The sequence below is a fragment of the Aquila chrysaetos genome, chromosome 8 (assembly GCF_900496995.4).
Source record: "Aquila chrysaetos chrysaetos chromosome 8, bAquChr1.4, whole genome shotgun sequence".
NCBI classification, from domain to species: domain Eukaryota; kingdom Metazoa; phylum Chordata; class Aves; order Accipitriformes; family Accipitridae; genus Aquila; species Aquila chrysaetos.
In genome coordinates this window covers 96762-108134 of record NC_044011.1, presented here as the reverse complement: position 1 = coordinate 108134, position 11373 = coordinate 96762, and the positions used below count along the sequence as shown (strand labels likewise).

Genomic DNA, 11373 nt, shown 5'->3' with positions numbered 1-11373 from the left:
AACATTTGGGAGAAAGATATTACTGGTTCACCTGCAGCAGGCCCTATATTTCTGAACTGCCTGGAATCCAGCATGAAGTCTCAGATAAAGTAGAGTAAGTCTCTTTCACTGGCTTATCACAGTCAACATTTTAAAATGAACATTCCAGTAACTTTAGATGCCAGTGAGACTGTGGAATAGCTTTGCAGACGAACTGAACTTCTTTTCTCATTTAAGAAGCACTTGCAAGTGTTCATGCTGATTTCCGAAAATTAAGCCCCAAGTGCCAAATTCATAAAGTCAAAGATAAGTCTGGAAAACGTTGTCACAGGTATGACAACTGTTTGTATTAGGTTTCTATATGAGGTATCAAATAATAGTAGTGATAGGACACTTCATCTACTGGCTGTCTTGAAAAAGCTGTTAATCTTTACAGCTGTATTGAAAGAGCTGCACGCTATGTGCAGTCCAACCCCAGATTTCCCTGACTTCATTGGAAAATGTCTTTGTTTCTTAAAGAACATGGCCTTATAAATGAAAATAAGCATAGGTCTACAATATCAAATTGTTAAAAAGTTTAACTGTTGCTTGGCAGCACTTGCAAGAGGATTCCACACTTCTTTTTTTTCCAACGAGAGAAATCTGAAGCAATCAGATTTCAATCAAGAAATCTTGACTGGCAGTTCACAGACTTCTTGTTTTCTTTGGTGGCTTTATCAGGTTGTGAACATATGAATTGGGAAATGTCACTGGGAGTAGGAGGGAAACTGAAATTGGCTGAGTTTTTCTTCCTCAGGGGAAGTTCTGAGCTCCACATCTGCCCAGGAAGACTTTTTCCATGAGAAATGTCATGCATTGGAGCACGAAGCTCTAGGATAGAGCTTCTTTAGAGATATGTGGGTTATTGATTGAGAATTAAGGACCTTGACACTCTCTATCACAGAAATGGGAGTTAACACCCTGACTGTTCTAATTCACTGGCTTTGCAGCAAATCAGCTTTATAATATAGCTGAAAATCAATGAGTCTTCCTATAATTAATCATTGTTTCTACTTTATTAACAATGTATTTAAAATTAAAAATAACAGACTAATATTTTTAAAGCAGTATTACTTTTCATTCTCTACACGGAAAAACATTGCATAAATAATTTCTGAGAAAAAAATAAATACGTAATTCACTCTCTGAAACAATACCTTTTCTCTCTAGGTTCTGGTCCCGCATAAAATAATTGCAAAATCTATCAACATCACAAATTTCCATGGTTTATATGATTTCAGCATAAACTCTACATAGAAAACAAGAACAGTGAGGAACTGTTTTCATCCCAAACTGTGTTCATCTGATACTAGGCTTAGCACTTCTACAGGATATATACAGCATGTGACGATTCACTTTCTAACAATATTCTTTAATGTAAAAACACAAACATTAGTCTGAATGTTGAGAAGCTAAGTAAAGGAAAGTTGCTGTCAAACTAAAGACTTACCAAAGTTGCACATACCAAAGACTTTTCTAGAGGAAATCATGACTTTAAAATTAGCAGAGGCTCACTTTTAATGCAGAACCATCACCTTACTCCCAGAACTTGGCTTGCACAGTCAGCGCTACGAAGTGTGTGGCCAGATAATCCAAACTCTACAGAATAGAAAATGTACATTGAGATATCTAAGCTGATACTAAAGTCAGTTGTGTTCTAGGAAATAAGGCATAATCAGTACCTTTTATGTTAAATTATGCACATCATTAGCTGTTTACAGGACAAACATCAGTGAGGTTATCTGGTTTGAGAGGAGCATCCATTTCATAAATCTGCTCCACTTAGAATTTTTTTAACTGTTCCTAAAACAAATCATTGTCCCTAAACCAAATATGGTTTTAGTTTTCAAATCTCAGTTTTGAATCTGTTGATCCTACAGTCTTTTAATTAAAAGTATGAAATAGATTTATCACACTTTCACTTTTGTTTTGAGAACATAAATATAATGTTTTGTGTTTTAGAGGAAACAACTGGGGCATGAGGACATCTGACAAGATGTTAATTTCCAAACAATTTGACTTCAGTCACCATAACTATTGAAATCCCTGCTATCACTAACTTTCTACAAGTCATTCAGAGAGTGGCAACTCTCCAGGTATTTCCCTAATTGCATGCTTGTCCTGCATCATGGCACTTACAAAATTGGGAAAAGGATCTCAGTGTTCTTTTCACATAAAGTGAGTTAGAATGACTTCTAACAAAGTGTGATTGTCACCATAACAGCTTCACTTTCTTCTGCCTTTCTACTTGTACAAGCCACATGACTTCACATGAATCTCCAAGGTGTACCTCTCCTCTCAGACTGAATTTAGGTGTTGCCACCTCCAGCTTGGTTTATCTCATTCTCTTATCAGACCATAACTGCTATAATCTGATAGATTTTTGACTATGTGAGCCTTTGACCCAGCTTAGCAGAAGGAATTGGAACCTACTGCAGTCAGAATGTCATGCTGTGGCCTGTGAGTGCCATTTGATGTTTTGTAAAATATCCAGAGCTGCTAGGCTGTATCACTCAGAGCCACCTTCTAATAAGCATTTTCTAACTCATGCTGGTTAGATTTGCTGCTCCTGGCTCTGGAGAGACGGGGCTTCTTGTTCTTCTGAGGCCTGACAGTTTCCTTTCCAAAGTCCTTCAGCTCAGACTGGTTGTGGTAGCGAGTGTAACGCTTGCATTTGCAGGATGTGACAGCTCGAAATTTGTAAGTCCGAGTCTCTTCCTCGGGACAAGCCATCTGGATGCGCTGCGTGCGAGTATGAGCAGGAATGCAGCGATAATCCAGGGCATTCTGACGCCACCACTTCCCTCTACCAATAGAGTTGGGAAGGAGATGCGAGGGGACACACTGACCAGAGCAGACCAGTTCCTTGACAGGCTTGATGCTGCGGCAAGGCCCCTCTGTGACATAGCGGGTGGTTCGCATTTCTCTGCAGCTAAAGCCAGAAGCATCTGCAAAAAAGAAACACATTAATTACTGCTTTCCTCACCATCCTTGAGAAAGCACTTTTTGTTTCTGTAGTAGATATCTAGCTCTGAGCTAGATACAAGCTGGACATCTTGAATGGCAGATTTTGGGAAGAGTATCTCCAAAGACTCACTCATGCAGCTTCTAAATAGTTGGTTACTCTAGTTATGAGACCCTTGAATAACAGTGTACAAATTGATGAATAAAATCCTTCTCTTGCCACTAGGTAAATTCCATGTCAGGGTTGTGCAGGTGGGCAGGGGAGCTTCTGAAGTGTAACCCCAGCAGCAGCAGTTACTTCATGGGAAATTTTGATGGGATTCTCCTGGCTTCATTCACCTGTGGGCAAAACCTTCTCCCATTGCTCTAGTTTAACTCTATTGACTTCAGAGGTTGACTCCAGATTTAAATTCTTTTGCGACAAAGAAAGTGTTACTTAAGTGATTTTTAACCAGCATTATGTGTTCCAGGTTAGGGAAATAGCAGGTAACAACAGTGCTAAGGAATTCCCACTCTTCAGGCATTAGATTTTCCAAGTTTACTGCTCTCTGTGATAATCCCACATGTCCCACATAATTTCCTTCAGACAGCTAGAGGCATCTTCTGGCTGATTAGGAACCTTAACTGTGGTTTTTTCCCCCCTTCTTCTCAATGGATAGCTATAGGCAAATGAAACATTAGGAAATACAAGATTTTTTAGCATTAAGGATTTAGAAAAACTTTCCAACTCTAGGAACAGACTTTTTCCAAAGGTGTCTCTTTTGCCAAGTGACATGCTTGGCTAATTGACTTGTTTGGAGGACACAGAATTTGATTTTTGAAGGTGTTTATCAAAGAACTTCATCTAGATAAACACATGTTAATGTTCTTCTCTCAGTCAAAAAGATAGTTTTAACTCAGGAATGCTACTTGGGGTGGAAATCCTCGAAGGTCAGATTACAAATAGAAGGCTGTGTCTGTTAGGCCCATTCTCCTTGCTGTGCACAAGGTGATTCCCTCCCTAGTACATTGGAAGAGAACTCTGACCCTGAGTCATTAGTGATAGAACAATATTTGTACAGACATTTTAATTTTTGTTTTTCCTGTGAAGTACAGAAACATGATTTTTAGTGCTCAGGTTTATATTTATCAAAGTACAGCTAGCAAGATTTCATTTTTTAGAAGTTTTAAGGACTGCATTAATGAAATGATCCATGTCATAATACTGTGACAAAAATGCTGACAACTAAACTCCATGTGCACTTAGTCTAATCCCACCAAGTTCCCTAAGCATTTAAGAAAATAATGTCTGTCTATGTAAATAATGGTCTGAATCAGGTGTATTGTACCACCGTAGCACATAGGCAGATACAGTTAAATATACAGGCATTTGCCTCAGCTATATAGGTTTATTTTCTGTGCATATATTTCCTGTTCTGTATGTGTGCAGGTTCCACGTACTGCAAAATTATTCATGGTCTGGTGCAACGTCATGTGTCCTGGGAAGGTCTGGCCACTTTGGATTATCATTTTGATTCCTTGTGTTAAAGATGTTAAAATAAGTATGCAACACCATTGCACATCTTGAATAACTGTCCAGTCTCCTTCATTCTCTCTTTCACAAGTAAATGTCCTTTCCACTTCAAAAAATATGCACATATCAGAGGTACAGATTCCCCCCAGTTGATGTCAGAGTAGTAAGAGGCTAAAAAATGAAGGTATTCAGATGTAACAATGAAACCAACCTGCCTTGACCTGGTGGTTGGTGGGGCTGCCTGCGAGAAGCAGAGTGCTCCCCCTTTTAGGGATTTAAGACCCATATAAAGTTGCACTCTCAAAACCATTCTTTTTTTTTTCCTTTTAAAATATTGTTAATGCTATGGTTTTAAACACCTTAACTGACAGCTGCAGCAGGAAAACAGAATTCCCTTCCAGTTGTCCCCAGAGAAAGGCAGCCAACTCAGATCTGCAATGCACAATAGTGGAAAGTGTAAGTTTGACTTGTTGCTATGTGCATTTGGTAGCCAAATGCATCAGTCCGGAGGACCAAGTTCGCCCTGTTTGCCAGCAGAACACTTCTTTAAAACTACCTTTCTCTGTTTGGTGCTAACTACCCATCTTCCATCTCTGCTCACAAAGCTTGTGTTTTCCATCATTGCTAATGTTAGACATTTGGCCAAATGCAGTAACAATATCTTATGAAGTATGTCAGTGCTGTAAAGTAGCCAAACTGATTCCAAGATTGCACACTTCTGCAAAATAAAGTCCCCTCCAATTCCTTTGGGCATGAATTCCCCTGGGGACTGCTTTAACTGTTCATAACAGTTTTTTTGGCTGCTGGAATCTGGCTGAAAAGCTGGCTGTTGGCAAAGGGCAGTGAGCAGCACGCTTCTCTCATCTAGCTGAATTGCAACCTCCATGTGCCATTTTTGCTGTGTGATCTTAGACATCACTAGTGTGACTCTTTCTTAATATTAAGAATTTATATTATCTTCACTGTCAAGCCATTGCCCCATCTTAACATCGGAGAAAGGAAGATCACTTGTGGTATTTCCTCACACTGCTTGCAAGCACAAAACACAGAGAAATTTAAGTAATATCTTCTACAGGTTTTATGTATTGGATTTGTGTCTGCAGGGAGCAGCTGGGCAGAATAGGAATGCATGTTGTAGTACCTAAGGATTGTTCAATACATAGACCACATTTTTCATCAGTAAACTCCTGTATATCCCTTCTAACATTTACATTGATACTTCAACAGTAGCTGTAACTCTGTATCACTTTACAGTGTTAGCTCCACACCTAAAGTTTTTAATAAATAAACATATATGGTAACAAGTATTCTTTTACAAACTGTCTGTTAGGTCCAAAACAGTAATAATAACGTTATTTTTCTTACCGTTAGGGTCTGGAGCTTGTTGTATGTGTCTTCCTCCATGCTTTGCCTGGTTCATTGTGTTGTTGTTGCTGAAAGCCTGCTCCATCGGTGTTTCTGTATTTTCAGTGATCTCAGGAATGATTTCTGTGGCATCATTTTTAAACATTTGCCACCCTTCCACAGATCGAAATGCAATTTGTATTAAGACACAGAAAGAGCACACAGCCCAAGCGATCTGCATGGTGGCAGCTCACAGATTAGCTTTTCAGCACCCTGACAGTCTCAGATCCCAGGCAAAGGCACATTATTCCCCTTTTTTAAATCCTTTTTAGAACCAAGCCAGCCAATGACTATACAAAGTGGGAAGGGCCAGACAACAACTCATTCATCTCAGCTTTTGTCAGTGTGAAATAAAATGGGTGTGTGGGAGTGGGTTAGTGACAATATTCTACACCTTCTGTGTAAAAACTTCTCACATGTGCTTCATTTTTATGCCTGGAAATTATAGTGATTGACTGCAATCACTATAATGCAATGAATTGCAACCTGACAAGTCTTTCTGCAGTTTTTTCTGACAATGGTAGAATTAAAACTTGCTTCTACCTCCATATTTGAATCTTTGGCTATTGTTTTTTCCAAAGGTTTTTCAGACTTTTTATTTTTACTGTTCTTCCTCCCTGAGCTACTCCCTGCCCACCCCACCCCCACCCCGACCCCTGGTATAAAGTAAGCAAATCTAGAAACTGTAGCTCAGTAGTTACACTTTTCAGTCTCTGAAGGCAAATGACTGGGGGGTGGGGGGGTGTAGCTTTTTTTTTCCTTTACAAAACAAGGAACTCCACATTTTGTTTCACAAATGTACCGGAAGAAACAGGAAAGAGCTTCTTTTCAAAATGAGAAGTTGTTTTGTTTAGTTTTCCTTAAAAAATAAGCTACTTGGAATACGTTAGTTAGGGTAAACAGCCAGGATGTTGTACATCATGCTTTTTGTTGTGCTCTTTCTCACCTTTGTATCACTTAAAAAAAAAGCATTCACGTTTGCTTTAAATACATTGCATACTACTACTTCTGCTGACATTCTGTGCAAATGTTGAACATAGGACATTTGCTTATTTTAAACACAAGAACATGACCAGACTGATTTCCATTCATGATGCAACCAACAGAGAGAATTGATGGCCTTATGCCTAGGGCACCGATGCCTGAGATGTATTAATGTGTCATGTTTTAAAATCTCATCTATAGTATTCTTCTTCCTTGCAAAAATAAGATGATAGTGGTGATAGCTGCATCATTTCTTTGTCTCAAGACCACGTACACTTTCAAGTTATTTGCAAATGATGTGAGGCTAAATACATTAATCGGAAAGCATCTCAGCTTTTACTAAGGTTAGATACTACATTGAGCTCATCATAGCCACTGGAAGCAAAATGTTTGCTTAAAGCAGTAGAGGGACATCCATGTGTGTTACTGCAATGTTTGTTGCATACATCCTCATGAAAATATTTCACGTAGAAGAGATTCAAAAGTGATTCACTGTCTGACTTTTCCCTACTACTATAAGACTCATTACCTAAGGCTTGCATTCCATTCTGACAATTCCCCTGACCTGGCACGGAAAATAGATGTCACCAAATTTAAAGTGGAGGTGTATTCTCCCTTGGTGTGACCTTGATGATAAATAATAGATTTAAACAACAGCAATGACCTGAGGACATTTTGCCTCTTCAGCCTTACACATACAGACACACACAGCAAGATGCACTAGTGAGTTTGATGAGCTTTAGCATACCTGCTCTGTACAATGGTCCTTTCCTAAAATAATAGCATCTGAAATATATTACGACTTGCTTTCTCTCCTACCCTTTCTCTCTGCCCAAAATTATAGAGAATAGCATTCTCAGAAGAGCCCTCTTTTCCAAGAATCTCTAAAAGCAACCATGCATTGTGTTGCATACAACTGTGTGCCCTTACTGTCTGCTCCCCTTCCTCCTTTCCTCCAGCCCACATCTTATGCATCCTACCATCTCAGAAATTATTCTGGTTTTATGGAGGGCTACAACTTACTATTTTCTTTTTACAATATTTTTTTCTTCTCCACAGTCAGTCAGGATATTATTCTTTAATACGGGCTGTTGCCTCAGATGCGCTGATTCCTTTTTCCCTATAATCAGCAGCAGCAGCAGCACTATCTTTCATTAATAACTGCCTGCTTTACTCAAAGCAGTTAATGATCATCTCACAAATACAGGAAACCCAAACACTGAGCCATTGCAAACATTTTTCCAAGCATAATTTTTCCCACTTATGAGTAAGTCTATTTTTGTCTTAGAGATACAGGTGAAATCTATTCAACAGCAAGGGATACACAACTTCACAGGGGGATCACATGATTGCCGACTAAATAAAAATGATTCTGGAGAAAAGACAGACACCAGCTTGGAAAGCTGTGCAACAACCTTCCTTGCAGATTGTGGTTGGTTGGTTGGTCGGTTGATCGGTTGGTTTATTTAGGGGTTAGGTTTTTTTTCCTTCAAAGAACAGGCTAGACTACCATGATTATGTTATACTTGATATTGCATACAATGATCTCAAGCTTTGCTTTCAGGCCTTACAATACCGCTGTTTTTTCTTTTCTTTGGAAATACTGACTTGCGATCTTCTAATGGCCCTCAAAGGAATAAAAAGGTGTGGGGTTTTGTTTTGGTTTTTTAGTTAACTGAACAAGTTGGGAAGGATGACCAGGAACTAAACAAACATTTTTAACTTGTATTGTTAACCTGGTATTGTTTTTGTCAGATAGGAATACCACCTTGTATTGGTATTCACCAATTGTGACCTTGTCCAAAGTGACATCATAGCTTGTGGCACAATGGAGTGCAGCTGAAAAGCAGAACAAGAGAGCAGAAAAAAATTGAGTACTGGTAATCACTGAACCATTGTTACCGATTCACTCCCCTATTTAAATGCCTTCAGAATTGTATGCATCTATCAAAGCTCAGTTTCTGTTAATTTCTTTTCATGTAATGTCTGCCTAGACAATATTTCCAAAAGCTATCATTGTCGAGTAGTAGGCCTACTACAGAGAACCACATTTACAGTAATAGTCACATAAAACATAAACATTTCTTGATGTAGCTTCTCTAAGTACTTAAACAATCCCCTCTATTAACTGTCTTAACATTTATCTGTATTACCCACTGGGAGAAATAATAATTTAAAAAAAAATCTATGAAAGTATAAATCAGAAGCTATGTTTAGCCTCCAGCTTAAAACTTCTTGTCCACAAGCTGGGAGGGCAGCCTAATAGAGGCAAGAAAAAAATCCAAATCCCATAGACATTCAGATTCCCTAACTACAAAAACATTCTTCCTCATCCTGTAGCTGCTTGCCTGCTCACAGTACTTCCTGCAACAAAGCAGACATGGTCTGGGCTGCAGCCCCCTACAAATGATTTTTGCACTGTTAATGAAGCACAGGAAAAAATGAGAGAGGTATCAAGGACGCTTTCAGAAGGAATCCTCACCCATCAGGGTGGAACTGAGTTTGGATCCTCTACATTCAGAACTGGGATGCTATTTTCTGAGCTGAAAAAACACCACCCTTAGCCATGCTAAGAAGGCATCAGACATATTAGGGGAGCAGGTACAAGGAGTAAATTGGCATCATATACTTAACCTGAATCTGTTGCTGCTGCTTTCTGGACTCAGACTTCTGTCCTGATGTGCTTGCATTGCGAGACTGTACTGTGAAGGCATGCACATATAAAACAGTTTCTGCCATCAGTTCTATCACTTGTAACTTCTGGTGCTCACTATGCACCCCACTCTGCCCACGCCTGGGCCAAGTGGTGTTCTGTTAGGTATCCAGGCCCTAAGATATATGTGTGCAATTTAGGCTTATCTGTGGACAATGGCTCATAATTTACACACTGCCCAGGAATTCAGTTTCTAACGTTCAAGAACTTGTTTGCTTCTCAAACAGTTCTTTTTCTAAAAGCAACTTTTATCTGTCTCATAAGAATTTTGCTGAGTCACATACTACCTTGTGAATTTATCAGTCTGAATGCTATGATGTGATCTCCTCCAAGTAGCCAAGAATAAATGGAATCTTAGTACTCTCCCACCAGAGACCAGCAAATGCACTGATAAATCATTCTGGTGGCTTGCCTTTTTCAGTGGTAAGATAAGAATACATGAGATTCATACAACAGCATTGTGCAGGTATGGAATGATGACTATCTAGTGAAGAATAACAAGCCTACAGCTCCATCTGGTGAGTCAGCTAGCCAGCAACCTTGGCATACTGGAATTAAAATAAAAAACCCCAAACCCCAACACTTAACTGATTTCCAGGTTTTATTTGCAGAATAGAAGAAATGAATAGGACACTAATTCTCACGAATAAATCTTTAGAAGATACCTCTCAGGCCTGTTCTATTTTCAGTTTTACTCATTGGCAAAGCCCAGAAAGTAATTTTAGAAAAAACCTCTGTGCTATACTAAGTGAGATTCCATTACATAGTCCCTCTGTGCTAAAAACATTACAGTAAAGTAGCAGAACTAATTTAAAAAAAGAGAGGAAAAACCTGCTTTTAGTTCTAGTTCTAGATTTAACTAGTTCTGGACAACAGAAGACAGCTCAATGAAAATATTTAAATGATGAAAACAAACATTGCAAACATCCTTTCTGCTGTTCTCCTCTGCGCAGCAAGAGGAAGATGTATTTGACACAAGTTTGTTTTTCAGCTCAGAGAGCACGTAGTGTTCTTATCCACAGTGCTTTTCATCTTCAAAGCCTTTAATGAAGATTAATTAATTCTTACATGGCCAAGAGAGGTAAGCCAGGCATACTCATGTTGTAGGTGAAAAACGTGTCCAATACTAACACAGGCTCAACATCCAAAAATGGCATTATAATACAACATATTGCAGCTGCTAGTCCTGCCTTCAGAAGCTATTAATTGTAAGTTTGAACTCACTTCATGAATTGTTCACTTTTCAGCAGTGACATATTGCAACGTTCTCTCACGAAGTATTTTCTGGCAGTACCTATAGTTCAGAGCACCATGCTAGACACAACACTTACTGTCAAAGTTTTGTTTTGAATCTTAATTTTTGGTTACAAACTTATCTCCTGTGCTTATGCCACAGCTGAGAAAGATTTAGTTCAACATGAGTAGAAGGTGAATTTAGTTTTACATGTATCATCATTTTATCTATCTGGGCTTTCTTCTTTGTTCCCTGCTATAAAATGCTAATACCTTCTTGACTCCACTCTTCCCCACCTCTCCAACTTCACTAACTCTCAAGTACAAAACCCCCGAGCTATTGCTTTTTCTTTCATTGTGCTGGATTTGACATGGTAGATATCTTTGTTCTATGATAGATCCATATTTTAGAGACACCCCATCCCTTCTCCAGAGTGCTATCTACACAAAAAGTACCACACTGCTATTCAGAATAAATATATTAATGTAAATCCAGATCACATTATTTTAGTTATAATAAACAGGATTCAACTCCAAAAATGTA

At 38.8% G+C, this 11373-nt stretch overlaps 1 protein-coding gene across 1 annotated transcript; it reads right to left on the bottom strand.

The window, feature by feature from the left end:
• Positions 1-1012: 1012 nt before the first annotated feature.
• SOST (sclerostin) lies at positions 1013-11251 on the bottom strand. The gene is made up of 2 exons (XM_030023704.2): positions 5861-11251; positions 1013-2966 (listed from the first exon to the last, which is right to left on the bottom strand). The coding sequence occupies exons 1-2, from the start codon at positions 6078-6080 to the stop codon at positions 2545-2547; spliced, it is 642 nt and encodes a 213-aa protein (XP_029879564.1). The 5' UTR covers positions 6081-11251; the 3' UTR covers positions 1013-2544.
• Positions 11252-11373: the final 122 nt, after the last annotated feature.

What these genes read in the sequence shown, in the direction of transcription:
- SOST (XM_030023704.2), bottom strand. Translation starts at nt 6,080, where the DNA reads ATGCAGATCGCTTGGGCTGTGTGCTCTTTCTGTGTCTTAATACAAATT. An exon ending in ACAAGCTCCAGACCCTAACG is followed by an intron (nt 2,967 to 5,860) that starts GTAAGAAAAATA and finishes TCTTTTTTGCAG; the next exon opens with ATGCTTCTGGCTTTAGCTGC.